Here is a 21,152-nt window from a genome sequence, read left to right on the forward strand (position 1 = left end):
TCTTCCTCCACCTCCTCTGAAGAGGCTGTGTGCTGTGTGCCATGCTCCTCCTGTAGCTCCAATCCTCGCTGCTGCACTATGTTTGGCAGCGTGCAGCAGACAACGATGATTTTGGAGACCCTGGCTGGTGTGTGCTGAAGGGTTCCTCCAGATCTGTCAAGACATCTGAAGCGCATCTTCAGCATGCCTATTGCTTGCTCTATGACACATCTGGTGGACATGTGGCTCTCATTATAACGGTCCTCGGCCTCAGTACTTGGCCACCTCAAGGGTGTCATGAGCCACGTCTTCAGTGGATAGCCCTTGTCTCCAAGCAGCCAGCCAGTAAGTGTGTTTGGCAGTGCGAAGAGCTGGGGGAGGGTGGACTGGCGCGGCACGAAAGAGTCACGACAGCTGCCAGGGAATCTGGTGCACACATGCGTGATCATCTTTTTATGGTTGCAGATGAGCTGCACATTGAGGGAGCGGAAGCCTTTGCGGTTCACAAACACTCCTGGGTGATGTGGGGGTTCCTTCATGGTCACATGTGTGCAGTCGATGATGCCCTGCACCTGTGGGAAGCCAGCCAGAGCCGCAAAGCCCAGCGCCTGCTCAGTAACACTGGCTTCATCAGTGGCAAAGTTTACACAATTGGCTGACTTGTGAAACATGGCATCGGTCGCCTGGGTGATTCATCTGTGGGTGGCTGACTGCGAGATCCCACAAATGTCTGCTGCAGATCCCTGGAAGGAGCCTGAGGCAAAGAAGTTGAGGGCGCTGGTGACTTTGACAGCCACTGGTAAGGCGTGTCCACCAGGATCTCTGGGCAGCAGGTGTTGTTCCAGCAAGCTACAAATGTCTGCAATGACCTGGCGCGATAGCCTGAGCCTCCTGAAGCACTGCTGCTCCGTTATGTTGAGGAAGCTCATCCTCTGCCTGTATACCCTGTGTTACGGGTATCGCTTCCAGCACGGTGCAGCCTTGTGGTACCACCACCTCCCCCCCTCCTCTCCTGTGGAGCATCAGGTCATTGAGGAGAAGGCTGCTGTTGTGGCTGCTGCTGCTGGTGGTGGGGCTCATCTTGGTCTGATTCTGAGGACCAAGGTGAGACAGTATAGGCGGCATCCATGCTGATGTAGTAGATGGCAGGTAAAGTGGAGATCAGAGAGCTAATCCCTCAATGTTGTGATAGAGAGTAGCAATGTGGTGAGAATGACTTCCGAGGTTTCAGAAATGACCTGCAAACTGCTGACATCCAAATCTGTGGACAAAATGGAGTGCCCAAGAGCCTTTCCATGAGGCAAGTAATGAGGTGCAATGCTGCAGTATTTATGTGCTTTTCCCAGCTGTCAATGAGTGAACTCGCCAATGACCACTGAGCTTCCGCCTCCCCTTCACAGGCGAGGCACCTGACCTCTGCGAATCCCGTGCTCTTGCAGTAAAACCAGCGTTAAAATCACTCTTAAGGATCTGTAAACAAGCATTTAATGATTTCAATGAGGTCGACCACCTCTGCGGATCAGGTCCATGTCGTGCCTTCAAAGCCACCTGAGTTAAATGCGCGAGGCGGCAGGATGATGACGGCGGGTTCTCGACGTGCTCGCTAGTTCCGGCATTGTTACTGCCAACCCGCCCCCAAAGCCGCACACGCACCGACGGGAAAATTCCAGCCTACCTCTTTAACCTCTATTTTTGATCATCTGCCCTAATATCCCCTTATGTGGCTTGGTGTCAAATGTTGTTGGATAACGCTGCTCAAGAAGTGCCGTGGGACTTTTTACTATGTTTAAGATGCTATATGAATGCAAGTTGTTGTTGTCGAAGGGTCATCGACCTGAAATGTTTAACTCTGTTTCTCTCTCCACAATGCTGCCTGACCTGCTGAGCATTTGCAGCATTTTCTGTTTTTATTTCAGATTTCCAGCATCCGCAGTATTTTGCTTTGGTACAGAGTTTTATTTACCTGCTTTTCACGAGGAGCCCATTACTGCTTTGGAGAGAACAGTCAGCATAGCGGAGTGCCCAGCTCCTCTTCTTAGGCAGTCCCTCGGAACTGAGGATGACTTGCTTCCACATTAAAAATGAGCTCGCAGGTGACTGATGAGTCCAATGCGGGACCTACAGTCTCTGTCACAGGTGGGGCAGATGGTGGTTGAAGGGGCGGGTGGGTGGGGCACTTGGGTTGACGTGCGCTCCTTGCGCTGCTAAAGTGCTGGGAACACATTGATCAGTACGCTCTGATGTCATTTGAAAGTCTAAGGAGCTTGCGATCTACAATATATTACCGAAATACCTTTGTTGATTTTGTCCAGGTCCAATTGGACACCCATTCCTTACATGCGGATGGCTTGACCTGTTTGAAGTTAGGATTAATGGCTTTTCAGAGCGGAGAGATCTGTGATGGGTCTGACGGAATGTGTGTTTTGCACTAAGGTGTCAGCTACTCAGCTCATAAACAGCCCAATTTTACCTGTCAAGCAGCATTTAAATTCAATGACGATCAACTCTATTATTCAGTGGAACAGCCTGATTGCACACACCACTTAGAACACTGAGCAAACTATGAAGCCAATTCAAATGTAATTGTTTTATGTTATGTAAAGGAAGAACTTCCATTTCTATAGTGCTTTTCACGACCTCAGGACGTCCCAAAGTGCTTTACAGCCAATGAAGCACTTCTGAAGTGCAGTCGCAGTTGTAATGTGGGAAATATGAGAGTTTTGCCAAATATCTCAATAGTGTTATACTTCACATGATGCAATCTTTGTGATAATGAGGTACAGCTCCTAAAATATAGCAGGTGTTCTATCGAAAGAGATCTGTTTAAAAAGGCAAGCGTCCTGTTTGATGAGTACCTCTGAGGGACAGTTCCTGCAGGATCGCCCGGAGGCGCTGAAGATTGGTCGGTGAAACTTCGTATTTGTATACGTCTATCACCGGGACCAGCTGACACCTCCCGAATATTCCATCTGCAAAACAACAGGAAGAATCTTGAATAATTGCTCAAAGGTCTGAAAAGCTCTTACAGCCTAATATACATACAGAAGCGGGGGGGGGGGGGGGCGGTGGCGGGGGGTAGGGGACACATTCACTCCATTATACAAGCTGGTGAATCTTTCAGTTTAAGATGATGCATCTTTCCCAGGATGAGCATCAATCTCCTCTATAAATTGGAACAGAGAACAGTGAGGGGGAGAAAAAGTTTCATGGTGACATCGCTGTGCAACAGTATCGACATATTCAAAATCAAACAATACCAGCTAACATTAATCATTTCAATTAGTCATTGAAAATACAATGAGGAGCACTGGGAGATGATCAATATATTAGTCACGAAGCTAATTACAACTTATTTGTGACTTTATTGTTCATGAGCCGTCAGTCGAGGCCAACTGTGGGATATAAATTGCGCCTCATTGTTTATACTCTTCCTACACAACAGAGCTGCAATATCACAGAATCACAGAAACCCCACAGTGCAGATAGAGGCCATTTCGGCCCATCGAGCCTGCACCGACACATATCCCACCCGATCCCCGTAACCCCTACACCAACACATATCCCACCCTATCCCTGTAACCCCACGTATTTAATCCCCCTAACACTAAGGGTCAATTTATCATAGCCAATCAACCTAACCCGCACATCTTTGGACTGTGGGAGGAAACCGGAGCACCCGGGGAAAACCCACGCAAACACGGGGAGAATGTGCAAACTCCACACAGACAGTCGCCCGAGGCCGGATTCGAACCCGGGTCTCTGGCGCTGTGAGGCAACAGTGCTAACCACTATGCCACCGTGCTGCCTTGAGTTTCTAAGTTCTCAGCAATAGCAATACATATGGTTTATTACAATGTTTATGTCAATATGTGCTCACAAATTGCATGCATGATTGAGAGAAATATAATAAATGCAGTATATAGAAAATGTGAAATATTAATAATAGAGGGGCTGAGCAGATTGAAGCAACAACGCAGTGTCACAGAATGCTGAGAAAAAGAAAAAGATTTGCATTTATATAGCACATTTCACGACCTCAGAACATCCCAAAGCATGTTACAGCCAATAAAGCACTTTTGAAGTGTAGTCACTGTACAATAGGAAACGCAGCAGCCAATTTAAGAACCTAAGAACATAAGAAATAGGAGCAGGAGTAGGCCATTCGGCCCTTCAAGCCTGCTCCGCCATTCAAGGAGATCATGGCTGATCTTCTGCCTCAACTCCATTCACCGGCCCTATCGCCATATCCCTTGATGCCCTTACTAGTTAGAAATCTATCGACTTCTGTTTTGAATATACCCAATGACTGAGCCTCCACAGCCCTCTGGGGTAGAGAATTCCAAAGATTCACCACTCTCTGTGTGAAGGAATTTCTTCTCATCTCAGTCCTGAATGGCCTACCCTTTATCCTGAGGCTGTGGCCCCTGGTTCTAGACTCCCCAGCCAAGGGAAACATTCTCCCAGCATCCACCCTATGAAGCCCTGTAATAATTTTGTATGCTTCAATGAGATCCCCTCTCATTCTTCTGAATTCAAGAGAATACAGGCCTAGTTTACTCAATCTCTTCTCATACGACAGTCCTGCCATCCCAGGAATCAATCTCGTGAACCTTCGTTGCACTCCCTCTATGGCAAGTATATCCTTCCTTAGGTAAGGAGTCCAAATTGCACACAGTACTCCAGGTGTGGTCTCACCAAGGCCCTATATAATTGGAGTAAGACTTCTTTACTCCTGTACTCAAATCCTCTTGTAATTAAGGCCAGCATACCATTTGCCTTCCTAATGGCTTGCTGCACATTCACTTTCAGTGACTCATGTACAAGGACACCCAGGTCTCTTTGAGCATCTGCATTCCCCAATCTTTCACCATTTAGGAAATATTCAGCCTTTTCTACCAAAGTGTTTGCATACAACAAGGTCCCACAAACAGCATCTGACTATGATGAGATAATCTGTTTCAGTGATGTTGGTTGAGGGACAAATATTGGCCAGGACACTGGGGTGAATGCCCCTGCTCTTCTTTGAAATAGAGCAATTGGATCTTTTACGTCCAACTGAGAGGTAAGAGGCCTCAGTTTAAAGTCTCATCCGATAAACAGCACCTCCGACAGTGCAGCACTCCCTCAGCACTGCACTGGAATGTCAGCTTCGACTTTGTGCTCAAGTCCCTGGAGTGGGACTTGAGCCCACAACCTTCTGACTCAGAGGCAAGAGTGCTACCCACTGAGCCACGACTGAAGGTGTGCTGCACTATGTTGCTGAATTCTGGGTCTTTATTGGTGGAGGTTTGGTTCCATCGTATGAACAGCGGCGGCGGAGTGATGGGAGTGGGGGGGGTGTGGGAGGGGAGCAGCGAATGAGTCATTTCCATTCGAAGCCTCCTATAGTTTAGGCTCGGTTTGGCTTTAATTTTTTATTTGTTCATGAGATGTGGGTGTCGCTGGCAAGGCCAGCATTTATCGCCCATCCCTAATTGCCCTTGAGAAGGTGGTGGTGAGCCACCTTCTTGAACTACTGCAGTCTGTGTGATGAAGGTACTCCCACAGTGCTCTTACGGAGGGAGTTCCAGGATTTTGACCCAGCGACGATGAAGGATCGGCGATATACTTCTAAGTCAGGATGGTGTGTGACTTGGAGGGTAACGTGCACGTGGTGGTGATCCCATGCATCTGTTGTCCTTGTCCTTCTAGGTGGTAGAGGTTGCAGGTTTGGGAGGTGCTGCCGAAGAAGCCTTGGCAAGTTGCTGCAGTGCATCTTGTAGATGGTACACACTGCAGCCATGGTGCGCTGGTGGTGGAGGGAGTGAATGTTTAAGGTGGTGGACGGGGTGCCAATCAAGCGGGCTGCTTTGTCCTGGATGGTGTCGAGCTTCTTGAGTGTTGTTGGAGCTGCACTCATCCAGGCAAGTGGAGAGTATTCCATCACACTCCTGAATTGTGTCCTGTAGATGGTGGAAAGGCTTTGGGGAGTCAGGAGGTGAGACATTTGCCGCAGAATACCCAGCTTCTGACCTGCTCTTGTTGCCACAGTATTTATGTGGCTGGTCCAGTTAAGTTTCTGGTCAATGGTGACCCCCAGAATGTTGATGGTGGGGGATTCAGCTATGGTAATGCCGTTGAAAGTCATGGGGCAGTGGTTAGACTCTCACTTATTGGAGATAGTAATTGCCTGGCACTTGTGTGGCGCGAATGTTACTTGCCACTTATCAGCCCAAGGCTGAATGTTGCCCAGGTCTTGCTGCATGCGGGCATGGACTGCTTCATTATCTCAAGTGTTGTGAATGGCACTGAACAATGTGCAGTCATCTCCACTTCTGACTTTATGATGGAGGGAAGGTCATTGATGAAGCAGCTAAAGATGGTTGGGCCTAGGGCACTGCCCTGATGAACTCCTGCAGAGATGTCCTGGGGCTGTGATGATTGGCCACCAACAGCCACAACCATCTTCTTTTGTGTTAGGTATGCTTCCCACTGACTTCAGTTTTACTAGGGCTCCTAGATGCCACTCTCGGTCAAATGCTGCCTTGATGTCAAGGGCAGTCACTCTCACCTCACCTGTGCATTTCAGCTCTTTTGTCCATGTTTGGACCAAGGCTATAATAAGGTCTGGAGCTGAGTGGTCCTGGGGGAACCCAAACTGAGCATCGGTGAGCAGGTTATTGGTGAGTAAGTGCCGCTTGATAGCACTGTCGACAACACCTTCGATCAATTTGCTGATGAGTGCGAGTAGACTGATGGGGCGGTAATTGGCTGGGTTGGATTTGACCTGTTTTTCTGATTATTGTGGACAGGACATACCTGGGCAGATTTCCACATTGTCGGACAGATGCCAGTGTTGTAGCTGTACTGGAACAGCTTGGTTAGAGGCGCAGCTAGTTCTGGAGCACAAGTCTTCAGCGCGACAGCTGGGATGTTGTCGAGGCCCATTGCCTTTGCTGTATCCAGTGTGCTCAGCCATTTCTGGATATCATGTGGAGTGAATCGAATTGGCTGAAGACTGGCTTCTGTGATGGTGGAGACCTCAGGAGGAGGCCGAGACAGATCATCCACTTGGTACTTCTGGCTGAAGATGGTTGCAAACGCTTCAGCCTTGTCTTTTGCACTCACGTGCTGGGCTCCACCATCATTGACGATGGGGATATTCATGGAGCCTCCTCCTCCTGTTAGTTGTTTAATGGTCCACCACCATTCATGACTGGATGTGGCAGGACTGCAGAGCTTTGATCTGACCTGTTGATTGTGGGATCACTTAGCTCGGTCTATAGCATGGCTGCTTCTGCTTTTTAGCATGTATGTAGTCCTGTGTTACAGCTTCCCCAGGTTGGCACCTCTTGTTTAGGTATGCCTGTTGCTGCTCCTGGCATGCTCTTCTGTAGTCCTTATTGAACTAGTGTTGATCCCCTGGCTTGATGGTAATGGTAGAGTGAGGGATATGCTGGGCCATGAGGTTACAGATTGTGGTGGTACACAATTCTGTTGCTGCTGGTGGCCTACAGCGCCTCATGGATGCCCAGTTTTGAGCTGCTAGATCTGTTCTGAATTTATCCCATTTAGCACAATGGTTGTGCCACACAACACGATGGAGAGTATTCTCAGTGTGAAGACGGGACTTCGTCTCCACAATGACTGTGTGGTGGTCACTGCTACCAATACTGTCATGGACAGATGCATCTACGACAGGTGGACTGGTGAGGACGAGGTCAAGTAGGTTTTTCCCTCGTGTTTGTTCTCTCACCACCTGCCGCAGGCCCACACTGGCAGCGATGTCATTTAGGACTCGGCCAGCTCAGTCAGTCGTGGTGCTACCGAGCCACTCTTGGCGATGGACATTGAAGTCCCCCACCCAGAGTACATTCTGTGCCCTTGCTACTCTCAGTGCACCTTCCAAGTTGTGTTCAACATGGCGGAGTACTGATTCATCAGCGGTAGGTGGGAATCAGCAGGAGGTTTCTTTGCCCATGCTTGACCTGAAGCCAAGAGACTTCATGGGGTCCAGAGTCAATGTTGAGGACACCCAGGGCCACTCCTTCCCGACTGTATACCATTGTGCCGCCACCTCTGGTGGGTATGTCCTGTCCCAACGGCAGGACATACCCAGGGATGGTGTTGGAGGAGTCTGGGACATTGGCTGAAAGGTATGATTCTGTGAGTACGACTATGTCAGGCTGTTGCTTGACTAGTCTGTGCGACAGCTCTTCCAATTTTGGCACAGGTCCCCAGGTATTCGTGAGGAGGACTTTGCAGGGTCAACTGGGCTGGGTGTGCCATTGTCGTGTCCATAGCCGGTGCCGAGTGGTCCATTCAGTTTTACTCTTATTCTTATTGTTTTTTGTAACTGAGTGGCTTGCTAGGCCATTTCAGAGGGCAGTTAAGAGTCAACCGCATTGCTGTGGGTCTGGAGTCACATATAGGCCAGACCGGGTAAGGACAGCAGATTTCCTTCCCTAAAGGACATTTACTAAAGGTGAACCAGATGGGTTTTTACGACAATCCGATATGGTCACCATTACCGCTACTAGCTTTTTATTCCAGATTTATTTAATTAACTGAATTTAAATTCCCCAGTTGTCGTGATAGGATTTGAACTCACGTCTCTGGGGCATTAATCCAGGCCTCTGTATTACTAGCCCAGTAGCATAACCACTATGCTACCTTTCCCAACTGAGAAGATTTTTCATAGACCTTTTTGCCATGGAGAATCCAGATATGCACCTTGGGCAGTTCAACCCAGCACGGAATGTTTAGAACTGCGACACAGCCACTCTGACAGACACCAGGTAAATAGAAAAAAAAGTAGTCCGATCTCTTTTCACTCAATGACACAATCCAAATTGGCGGTTGCGTTTCCTACTTTCTATCAGCGACTACATTTTAAAAGTACATTGTTGTAAAGTGCTGTGGGACATCCTGAGGATGTGAAAGGCGCTATATAAATGCAAACATTTTATTTCTGATCACTAATAACTGGGTGAGTCCAGACTGAAATCGAACCCAGGTCCCAACGGGCCAACACACTGCACTCCCCAGTTATTATCAGCTTTATTTGTTCTGTTTGCCTCATGTTGTTCAAACCTTTCTACAAAGCAACATTTTAAATATAAATAAAATCAGAAAATATTGGAAGTACTCAGTGGGTCAGACGGCCTCTGTGGCAGGAGAAACAGAGTTAACGTTTCAGATCGTCGACCTTTCACAGTCCTGACGAAAGCTTAGAGATTTTAACCATTGCCAGTTCTGGCAAAAGGTCATCGACCTGAAACGTTAACTCTGTTTCTCTCTCCACAGATGCTGCCTGACCTGCTGAGCATTTCCAGCATTTTCTGTTTTTTTATTTCAGATTTCCAGCAACCGCAGTATCTCGCTTTTACTTTTATGCATTTTTTTCCTTGAGCACCAGAAATCTTAATTCAGCTGTACAAGTCCCCAATATTTATAATTGGGCGAATTCAAATGTTAATGTATACCGGGTTTTGAAACATACTATTGAAAATCCTAAAATAGTCGATGAATCAGATACTTAACAATGTCACTCCAAATTAAGCAAAAGTACTTGGCGTATAAAGGACACATCACTTAATTAATATGTCCTTGTTATTAACGACTGACTGCAAATCCAAGTGTGGATAGCAAAACATCAGTTGCATACAAATACTTTCAGCAAGTGAGGTCCATAAATTAAGGTCAATAGCTGCAAACTGCAGGCAATGTATTAAAGGTAATATTGGAGAAAAGGAGGTGTACAGCAGGCACCTCAAAGCACTGGAGAGGTACCACCAACGCTGCCTCCGCAAGATCCTGCAAATCCATTGGCAGGATAGGCGCACCAACATCAGTGTTCTCGCTCAGGTCAGCATCCCCAGCATCGAAGCTTTGACCATGCTCGATCAGCTCCGATGGATGGGTCACATCGTCCGCATGCCCGATACGAGACTCCCAAAACAAATGCTCTACTCGGAACTCCGACACGGCAAGAGAGCCCCAGGTGGGCAGAGGAAACGCTTCAAGGACACCCTCAAAGCCTCCTTGAAAAAGTGCAACATCCCCACAGACACCTGGGAAACCCTGGCCCAAGACCGCACAAAGTGGAGGAGAAGCATCCGGGAAGGTGCCGAATACCAAGAGTCTCATCGCCGGGAGCAAGCGCAAGCCAAGCGCAAGGAGCGCACGTCAACCCAAGCACCCCACCCACCCGTCCCTTCAACCACCATCTGCCCCACCTGTGACAGAGACTGTAGGTCCTGCATTGGACCCGTCAGTTACCTGAGAACTCATTTTTAATGTGGAAGCAAGTCATCCTCGCTTCCGAGGAACTGCCTAAGAAGAGAGAAAAGGAGAACTGGAATCCTACTGGCCTGCCACACAGAAAGTCTGAACTAAGAACAGAATGTGGTGAAAATACACAGCAGGCCCCTAAGCATTTGAGCTCTGTCTTGTCGCCCAAGTTAATGTCCCGATTTTGCTAAGTGAGCCCGGTCTCATTTAAGGTGGTGGCAGGGGTACTACAAATGACCTCGGTGCACTGATGTAGAGAAAAGAAAAAGAGTCTGTACCCGAAACATTAAGCTGCCTCTTCCCTTTTCACATGGCACTTTCTATTTTTATTTCTAGAATTGTATCATAACAAAAGAACTTGAAATTTATCTCACCACGCAGTAGGATAGGCGGTGTCGCCACTTGTGCACAGCTGGACCCCAGGCGGAGGGAAGGGGTAAGGGGGAGGGTGGGGGATTTGACTATCTCACTATTTCTGGTCACCACACTTTAGGAAGGATGTGAAGGCCCTTGAGAGGGTGCAGAGGAGATTTACCAGAATGGTTCCGGGATGGGAGATCTTAGCTACAAGGACAGGTTGAAGAAGCTGGATTTGTTTTCATTAGAGCAAAGGAGGTTGAGGGGTGATTTGAGAGGTGTACAAGATTATGACGGGTTTGGATAGGCTAGACGGGGAAAGGCTGTTCCCACTAGTTGATGGTACAAGGACTAGGGGACACAGATTTAAGGTTTTGCGCAAGAGATACAGGGAGGATGTGAGGGGAAACCTTTTTACACAGCGAGTAGTGAGGACCGGGAACTCGCTGCCGACGGAAGTGGTGGAAGCGGAGACACTCAATGTTTTCATGGGGAGACTGGATAGGCACTTGAGGGAAATAAACTCGCAGGGCTACGGGGATAGAGCGGGGGAATGGGACTGACTGGATTGCTCTACAGAGAGCCGGCACGGACTCGATGGGCCGAATGGCCTCCTTCTGTGCCGTTATGACTCTATGATGACTCTTGAAAATATGGCAAAAGGCCCCCCTTTCCCTGCGATGGGTCAGCGTGTAAATGCTCGGCTCATCTGGAACTGAGCAGTGCAGACCAAGAAAGAAAGAAAGATTTGCATTTCTATAGCGCCCTTCACGACCTCAGGACATCCCAAAGCGCTTCACAGCCAATGAAGTACTTTTTGAAGTGGCATCACTGTTGTAATGTGGGAAACGCGGCACCAATTTGCGCACAGCAAGCTCCCACAAACAGCAATGTGACAATGACCAGATAATCTGTTTTTTAGTGATGTTGATTGAGGGATAAATATTGGCCAGGAGACCGTGGAGAACTCCCCTGCTCTTCTTCGAAATAGCGCCGTGGGGTCTTTTACTCGAGAGAGCACAGACGGGGGCCTCGGTTTAACGTCCCAGAAGCCCCAGGTCCGTTCCCCTGTTTTTCCTGAGTGAGCCGGTCTCAGTTAAGGTGGCGGTGGTAGCGGCACTGCCATTAGCCTCAGTTCCCTGTTGCAGAGGAGTGGAGAGTCAGCCAGGGTTCCTGCTCTTGGTTAGGGGGCAGCGAACTTGGCCATAAGAGCGTTTATGTACATCAGGTGGAGGACAGGATCGGGTTCCGCTGTGCTGTCAATACGCAGCTCGCAGCCTCACATGAGAAACAGCAACTTGAATGAGGGACCAGAGGGGAGCCGACAGCTGGGGAGTAAATGCCCCTGCATTCGTCAGCGGCTTCAGGACAGGAAGGAGGGAAAACTAGAGGGAATTAGAGGAAAAGCTAGACAGACAAACAGGAGAAAAATAAAGGCATCATAATGAGACTGAGCACTATGACATTCAGTGTAGTGTTAGGATTCTGCTGAGAATCACAGAGGAAAAGCTATTTATGGTATTTCCACTGTCAACCAATTCTGCCGAATGGCTGGTGCCTAACCAGCAATTTCAGTACAGTCTATGTAATCCATGACACCCCTCGACTCTCCTTCCCGATAATCAAACAGACTGGAGAGGTAGCATTCCCAAAATGTCTGTCTCTGCCACCCACACCCAGGTTTAAAATAAGAGAATAAAATGATGTCTTCTGATGTGTCAGCTGTGGCTCAGTGGTAGCACTCTGAGTCAGAATATTGTGGGTTCATGTCCCACTCCAGAGACTTGAGCACCAAAATTCTAGACTGACAGTTCAACACAGTACTGAGGGAGTGCTGCACTGTCGGAGATGCTGTCTTTCAGATGGGATGTTAAACCAAGGCCCACCTTGCCCTCTCAAGTGGACATAAAAGATCCCGTGGCACTATTTCGAAGAAGAGCAAGGGAGTTCGCCCCGGTGTCTTGGCCAAGTTGTTGCTGACTACACTTCACTACTACTTGATTGGCTGTAAAGCGCTTTGGGACGTCCTGAGGCTGTGCAAAGTGCAATATAAACGCAAGGCTTTCTTTCTCTCTCTAGAAAGTTGACAATGAAGGGATATTACAGCAGAGCACTTGTGGGTGTAACCAACATATTGTTAGCAGCCTTCCGGACTCAATATCGAGTTCAACAATTTCAGATCATAACCTCGGCCCCCATTACATTTTTACTTATTTTTTATCCACACCTTTGTTTTGGCCCTTTCCCCCCCCCCTTTTTTTTCCTCTCCCACATGGCAGCTGTCTCCCATTCTGCCAGCGCATTTCACACCTAATCTAGAGCCGTCTTTTGTCTCCACTAGTCCTATCACCATCTCGTCTCATTTTGAATACCTCTTAATGTCTCTTCACTTCTCTTTTGTTCTCTCCCAGCCTGGCCTCTTAATCTATGTCATTTCCTGTGCTTTTCCAGTCTTGACAAAGGGTTTGACCCGAAACGTTGACTCTATTTTCTCTCCACGGATGTTGCCTGGCCTGCTGAGTTTTTCCAGCATTTTCTGTTGTTATTTCGGATTTCCAGCATCCGCAGTATTTTGCTATCGTAATACAGGTAGACTATCCTTTATCCGAACTTCCGAAAACCGAAAACCTCTTAAAACCGGAAGTTTTTTTGTTCAGCGTAAGTCGTGCGCACGACATGACCAGAGTGGCGCACGACTTACGCTGAGCAGGGCAGAGGGTCACAGAGTTCCCTCCTGGGCAGGAGATTGCAGGCTGAGCCGGGCAGTGTGAAGGAGGTACCGGGAGAGTGAACCCAACAATACAGCGGCCCGTCCGATAGCTGCAGCGGCCCGTCCGATATGCTTTTCTCCCCCAGACCCGACCCGAACCGCGGCCCGTCCGATGTTCTTTTCTCCCCCCCACCCGACCCGACCCGACCCCCGACCCGTCCGATATGCTTTTCTCCCCCAGACCCGACCCGAACCGCGGCCCGTCCGATGTTCTTTTCTCCCCCCCACCCGACCCGACCCGACCCCCGACCCGTCCGATATTCTTTTCTCCCGACCCGACCCGAACCGCGGCCCGTCCGATATTCTTTTCTCTCCCCCGCTCCCGGACCGCCCCCCGACCCCCCCCCTCCCGGACCCCCCCGACCTGAACCGCGGCCCGTCCGATATTCTTTTCTCCCCCCCCCACCCGGCCCCCGACCTGATTTGCGGGCCAGCTTAGTAGGAGTCAGCCGATATCCGGCTTTCCAGAGAAGCAGGAAGGGGAATGAGACACGGAACAGTCGCAAGAGGTAGCCTGAACTTTTACAATTTATATTAAATACAAATTTCCCAGTCTTATAATAATACCTTCTGAAATCCGAAAAATTCCGAAAACCGAAACTCAGCTGGTCCCAAGGCTTTCGGATAAGGGATAGTGTACCTGTATTGCTAGTTTCAGCTCATGTGACTAACAGCATAGATACATTTAAGGGGAAGCTAGAAAAGACATGAGGGACAAAGGAATAGAAGGATATGCTGATAGGGTTAGATGAAGAGGGGTGGGACGAGGCTCGTGTGGAGCATAAACACCGACATGGACCAGCTGAGCCGAAAGGCCTGTTTCTGTGATGTAAGTTCTATGTAATTCATGACACCCCACGACACTCCTGCCCAATAATCAGCCAGACTGGAGAGGTAGTATTCCCAAAATGTCTATGGCCTAGAAATTCAGTATAGCCACTTTTGGGGCGGTAAAGTCGGGCGGCCGCTAAAGTTTGCGCCCGCCGGAAAGTGGAGGCCACTTCGCCGATATTCAGTAGCTTTGGCCAAGGAGTTTGCTCGAGCGCTAAAACTGGCGATGCACGGCTATCTTTAGGCGCTAAGCCGGCGGTGCAGACTGATACCGCCGAGGCCGGGCGCAGCGCAGGTGCGGTCATGTCTTGATTGACAGCAGACACCCTGGCGCCGGCCAGCTCTTAAAGGGGGAAGGGTCGACTTGGTCTGCTGCCACGCCCTGGATACTGCAGCCCTCCAGCTAGGCCTAAACACTGCTGCTGGGGAGAAATAGCGCCAGGAAGGATGCAGAGGGCCCGTGAGCGAGCGCAGCGCTTCTCTGCCCATGATTTAAAGGTGCTGGTTAGGGCTTTGGAGAGGAGATGCCATATCTTGTTCCCGGACAGTGGCAAGAAGCCTGCCACCAGGGTGTACAGGAGAGCCTGGAGGGATATCGCCCAGAGGGTCACAGCCACCTGCGATGTCCCCAGGACTGGTGTCCAATGCCGGAAAAAGTTTAACGACCTCACTCGGATTGTCAGGGTGAGTACCCTTTCCAGTGTCCTCCTCATCCTTGCATGTGGACCTCACATTATGGGCAAAGGGACCTCAAAGCCCTAATGGCCAGCCCTCATCCAGCAGCTATGGCACTGGCATGAACATCAATTGCACTTTCTGCACTTTACACACTGGCCAAGCTATTCGACCATGGGAGGCAGTGCACACAGCAACAGGGCACCACACTGGCCAAGCTATTCGACCATGAGAGGCAGTGCATACAGCAACAGGGCACCACACTGGCCAAGCTATTCGACCATGGGAGGCAGTGCACACAACAACAGGGCACCACACTGTACTTAGAGGCCGTCCTTTCTCTTGCAGGCCAAGCTGGCCCAGAATCTGAGGAGCCGGACTGTCACCGGGGGAGGCCGTCCCCAGTTCCAGCAGCTCAGTGACCTGGAGGAGCGCGTGGGTCGACTCATGGGTGGCCGGCTGATTGGCCCCGTTGCATGTGGAGATGCCGACCCTGTGCTGGGCCCCAATGGTAAGGACATGACCTTTTGGACCTCTCTCGTTCCCCTTGCGCTTCAGATCCAAATCCTTTGCCACTGTCCCACCAATGCGCATAATGCCACCACTCATGCCTCCCTCGCTGACGCCCTGTCCTCACTCTAAAGCTACTCTTGTGCCTTCCTGCTTTCAGCTGGTGAGGAGGAGGTCCCTGAAGCTGCCAGTGACAGTCCCTCGGAAGAGGAGGACGAAGAGGAGCAAGAGGAAGGCGGCCCCTCGGGGGAGCCCTCATCCGCGCCAGGGGATGGCAATGGAGGGGACACGTCTTCCCTGGAGGAGAGGCAGGGGGAAGTGTTGCAGGGGGGTGTAGCTCCTGTGCCCAGTGGCGTCGAGCCACGCGGGAAAGGTCGGGCAGCTTGGCGGCCTTCTCCCCAGAGGGGGGAAGTGTTGCAGGGGAGTGTAGCTCCTGTGCCCAGTGGCGTCCAGCCACGCGGGAAGGGTCGGCCAGCTCGGCTGCCTTCTCCCCAGAGGGGGGAAGTGTTGCAGGGGAGTGTAGTTGCTGGGCCCAGTGGCGTCCAGCCACGCGGGAAGGGTCGGCCAGCTCGGCGGCCTTCTCCCCAGAGGGAGAGTCCGGCCTCCAGTCCGGAGACGGTCCTCGCCCAGGAGGTGCGCCTCCTCGATCAAATGTCCGCGGACTCGGATCGCCGGCACACCGAGTTCATGGGGGTTGTGGCACGGTTGCCTGAGGCCATCGAGTCCCTGGCTCATAGTGTGTCCGATTTCGGGGCCTCACAGGCCAGGGGTTTCGAACTCAGGGCAGCACAGGCCAGGGGTCTCGAACAATTCGGGGCAGCACAGGACGCAAGTCGGGCCGAATTGAGGGCAGCACAGGACGCAAGTCGGGCCGAATTCAGGGCAGCACAGGACGCGAGTCGGGACGACTTCAGGGCAGCACAGGCAGCGAGTGGCCAGTTGATCAGTGGTGCCGTGCAGTCACTGGCTGGTCTGATGCGGGCACAGACCAGGGCAGTACGGGCACTCACTGCTGCCACACTCGCTGAGTCAGGCAGGCATCGCCAGGGCACCCGCCGCGCTGCAGCAGCACAGCGGTCTGGCCTTCAGCAGATTGCTGCACTTGCTGCAGTGCCAGCCCAGCCGAGTGCCAGTGTCTCAGACGAGCAGCGAGCGCCTGGCATCAGCCAGCTTGCCCCCATTGCTGCAGCCGCCACTGCCACTCCCCCAGCGAAGCTGCCACGAGCTGCTGGAGAGACTGATGCTGCCCAGCCACAGCTGCAGCAGTCAGCAGCCGGCCCCTCGAGGGCCAGAGCTCGTCTAGGCCGACCCCCAAGGGCATCTGCCGTCACGCAATGTGCCCCTCAGGAGCCTTCCCCCAGCCTTGCAGCACCCACAGGGCCCAGGTTGAGGCGGAGCAGCAGGTCGGCCAGGGGCCGGAAAAGGCTGGACAAGAACTCGCCCTCTCGGCACACAAAGTAGAGTGTGTTGCCAAATGTTTTTTTATATGGGGGTGGTTGTGTTGTCTATGGGGGGGGTTGTTTTGGTAAGGCCGAGGATGAAGGCCATTTGGATGGAAAAGTTTTGTTATTCCTCCCCAGGTTGTGGGAGTGAGTCATGTGTTTGACTGTTTTTTGGGGGTGTTGTCTGTTTTTGAGTTTCATGTGGGAAGGGCCCTGAGTTTGTTCAATAAAGCTTTTTCTTTATTCAGCTTGTCCATGTGTGATGGTTGAAGTGGTTGTTGCGTTAACCGGCTGAGGGCTTGCGGAGCGGCTGCATTCATGTCCCTTCATTGCCACAAGCCATTCCCTGACAGGGGGCCTAGAAGTGTCGTTCAATAAGCCGCCGACGGACGGCCCTTGGACCTTGTGGCTCCCTCCTGGGCTGGTACTCCTCCTCCTCCTCCTCATGGTCCTCCTGCTCCTCCCCCTGAGGTGGTGGTCCAACGTGAGGTGGCAGTGCCTGAGTCCTGCGGATAGCCAGGTTGTGCAGCATGCAGCAAACGACGACGAACTGGGAGACTCTATCCGGCGAATACTGCAGAGATCCGCCGGAGCGATCCAGGCAGCGGAACCGTTGCTTGAGGACGCCAATCGTTTGCTCTATGATGTTCCTTGTGGCTTGATGGCTTTCGTTGTATGCCTCCTCAGCAGGGGTCCTGGGCGCGCGGAGCGGGGTCATGAGCCATGTACACAAAGGATAGCCTTTGTCCCCGATAAGCCATCCTCTTGGGGGAGGCTGTGCCTGGAACATTTCAGCCACAGTAGTCTGGCGCAGGATAAATGCATCGTGGCTGCTGCCTGGAAAGCGGGCATTGACAGCTAGGATGCGCTGCCTGTTGTCACACACCAGCTGTACATTGAGGGAATGGTAGCCCTTCCGGTTGCGGTAATCCTCGGCATTGTCGATAGGTGCCGGCAAAGCCACATGCGTGCAGTCAATGGCGCCCTGCACCATGGGGGAAGTCCGCGATCCTCGCAAATCCAACTGCACGCTGCTCCTGCCTCTCCAGGGTCATGGGGAAGGAGATGAATTGGTGTCTCCTTGTGAAAAGGGCATCGGTGACCTGCCGGATGCAGTGATGCACGGCGAACTGGGATATGTTAGCTATGTCCCCAGCAGTGGCTTGGAAGGAGCCGCTTGCATAAAAGTTCAGAGCCACCGTGGCCTTCACTTCCACCGACAGAGACGTCCTGCACATCAGCTGTGGACGCAGATCTCTGTGAAGCAACTGGCAGATCTCTGCAACCACCTCCCTTCTGAAGCGCAGCCTCTTAACACACTGCGCGGCAGTCATGGTGAGATAGGACACATGCTGGCGGTATTCCCTGAGTGGGTAAGGCCTATGTTGCCGACGCCTGATGCCCCCTCTGCGTCTAGGCATGGCTGCCCCTCTCACACAGCGTCTGCGAGTCCTTCGCACATAATGCTGGAACTGAGGGTTGGAACCCCATGCAGCCCCCATAATATACTTGCAAACAATGAAATCACAATGAGGCAAATTTCCAAGCACTGGCCAGAAGCCAAAAATACCTCTCCTATGTTGGGCCAAATCAGTAAGGTCTCTTCCTTGGTCTCTGTCCAGAAATCCGTTGCGCAAAAGTCATTGCAGCAAAATGGCTGGCCTTTATAGTTCAGTGTAAGTGCCCTTTAATTAGCGCTCCCCAAGGCCCGCAGGGCCTCTGCTGCGTTCCACTTCACAGTTCTTAGCACTGCCACGCCCACATTGGGCGGGCGCGACTGAAGTTCCGGTTTGGGGCGCACAAAGGACGTTGCACGACGAAATGACGTCATAAGCTGCGCGCGCAGCTGAGCGCGCGCAAACACTTTGCGCCGGCGCTAAATGTCTACTGAAGTTGGGCGTAGGCGCAGATCGCCCTGCGCCCGGCCGCTAAGTGCCTAGCGCTCGAGATCTACTCCTCCTAAGGCGCTAACGGCTGGCGCACGCAACTGAATTTCTAGGCCTATGTCTCTGCCACCCACATCATCACTTTAAGGAATAAGTCGATGCTCAAAATAATGTCGATTTTAAATTCTAATAACTGGAACTTGTGTTTAGGGATGAATCAAATTGGTTAACACGCGAGTTACAGCCCCAACAACATCCCAGCTGTCGCGCTGAAGACTTGTGCTTCAGAACTAGCCGTGCCTCTAGTCAAACTGTTCCAGTACAGCTACAACACTGGCATCTGCCCGGCAAAGTGGAAAACTGCCCAGGTAGGTCCTGTCCACAAAAAGCAGGACAAATCCAATCCGGCCAATTACCGCCCCATCAGTCTACTCTCAATCAACAGTAAAGTGATGGAAGGCGTCGTCGACAGTGCTATCAAGCGTCACTTACTCACCAATAACCTGCTCACCAATGCTCAGTTTGGGTTCCGCCAGGACCACTCAGCTCCAAACTGCATTACAGCCTTGATCCAAATCTGGACAAAGGAGCTGAATTCCAGAGGTGAGGTGAGAGTGACTGCCCTTAGCATCAAGGCAGCATTTGACCGAGTCTGGCATCAAGGAGCCCTAGTAAAACTGAAGTCAATGGGACTTAGGGGAAAAACTCTCCACTGGCTGGAGTCATACCTAGCACAATGTAAGATGGTTGTGGTTGTTGGAGGCCAAACATCTCAGCCCCAGGACATCACAGCAGGAGTTCCTCAGGGCAGTGTCCTAGGCCCAACCATCTTCAGTTGCTTCATCAATGACCTTCCCTCCATCATAAAGTCAGAAGTGGGGATGTTCGCTGATGACTGTACAGTGTTCAGCGCCATTCACAACTCTTCAGATAATGAAGCAGTCCATGCCCGCATGCAACAAGACCTGGACAACATTCAGGCTTGGGCTGATAAGTGGCAGGTAACATTCGCGCCACAGAAGTGCCAGGTAATTACCATCTCCAACAAGAGAAAGGCTAACCACCTCCCCTTGACATTCAATGATATTACCGTCATTGAATCCCCCACCATCAACATCCTGGTGGTCACCATTGACCAGAAACTCAACTGGACCAGCCACACAAATACAATGCACAAGTCAGGACTCTCCACTTGCCTGGATTAGTGCAGCTCCAACAACCCTCAAGAAGCTCGACACCATCCAGGACAAAGCAGCCCACTTGATTCGCACCCCATCCACCACCTTAAACATTCACTCCCTCCACCACCTACGCACCGTGGCTGCAGTGTGTACCATCTACAAGATGCACTGCAGCAACTCGCCAAGGCTTCTTCAACAGCACCTCCCAAACCAGCGACCTCTTCCACCTAGAAGGACAAGGGCAGCAGACACATGGGAACACCACCACCTCCAAGTCGCACCCCATCCTGACATGGGACATATATCGCTGTTCCTTCATCGTCGCTAGGCCAAAATCCTGGAACTCCCTCCCTAACAGCACTGTGGGAGTACCTCCACCACACGGACTGCAGCGGTTCAAGAAGAGGGCTCACCACCACCTTCTCAAGGACAGCTACAGATGGGCAGTGAATCCTGGCCTTACCAGTGACGCCTACATCCCGTGAATGAATAAAAAAACTGTCTTCACAACAAAAATTATCACTTAGTAGCACTTGAGTTGAATATTTTGCAATCAATCCCAACTTTATGAATACCATAAATTTACCTGAAGGGACATTTACCACAGCTTGCTGGAGCAGTTGTGTTTTTTTTTCCTTGGGGGAAATCAAGTACCTTACTTGTGAGAACTTAAGATTTTTCAGGAAATAAAAAAGTCAATCGACTCAAAGAAGCCTTTCCCAGCTACCTGCTTTCTCACCTTCTCCCTCAGTCCCTTCCAACTGTATCTTAAGGCCATTTATACCTCAGTGACACCTTCCTTGTAACTTCTTCCACAGTTCTTACCCTTTGGGGGGTGAAAATGTTCTGCCTTGACTTCCTTCTAACTCTCTAGTTTCTAATTTGAGTCCCCCTTGAACCATTCACCATAATGATCAATTCTGCTAATTATCTTCACAATCTCAAAAAAAAAATCAAGTAGATAATTTTCAAGCCTTCACTGTCAAAAAGAAACAAGTCAAACTTCCACAGTTCAATACCCTGCCCACGCTCAATGTGTCAGCTCATACACAAAGAATGAAGGGAAAAAAATTATCAACAGGATTTTAAAGTTAATTAGATTCTTCATAAATGCTTCATATAAATTCCTATCAACATAAAAGCCTCTTCAAAGTACTCGGGCTGCCTTTGGTGATGTTTACTGTAATGCTAGAGAACAGAAACCCATCAAATCTCCTCAACTTCAGCCCTGTGAGATTCTTGTTCACTG

The 21,152-nt window shown here is 50.7% G+C and overlaps 1 protein-coding gene across 2 annotated transcripts in view; it reads right to left on the bottom strand.

Moving 5' to 3' along the window:
- The window catches only part of ptprn2 (protein tyrosine phosphatase receptor type N2), a 1,093,281-nt gene that overhangs the window by 715,947 nt on the left and 356,182 nt on the right, over window positions 1-21,152 (bottom strand). For both annotated transcript variants that reach the window (XM_085987555.1, XM_085987557.1), the window contains exon 3: window positions 2,835-2,948. In XM_085987555.1, coding sequence (XP_085843681.1) covers window positions 2,835-2,948 — 114 coding nt within the window. The remainder of the gene's footprint in view (window positions 1-2,834; window positions 2,949-21,152) is intronic.

Source organism: Somniosus microcephalus, chromosome 5, assembly GCF_052327205.1.
Source record: "Somniosus microcephalus isolate GS21.2 chromosome 5, FLI_Smic_1.0, whole genome shotgun sequence".
Lineage (NCBI taxonomy): Eukaryota > Metazoa > Chordata > Chondrichthyes > Squaliformes > Somniosidae > Somniosus > Somniosus microcephalus.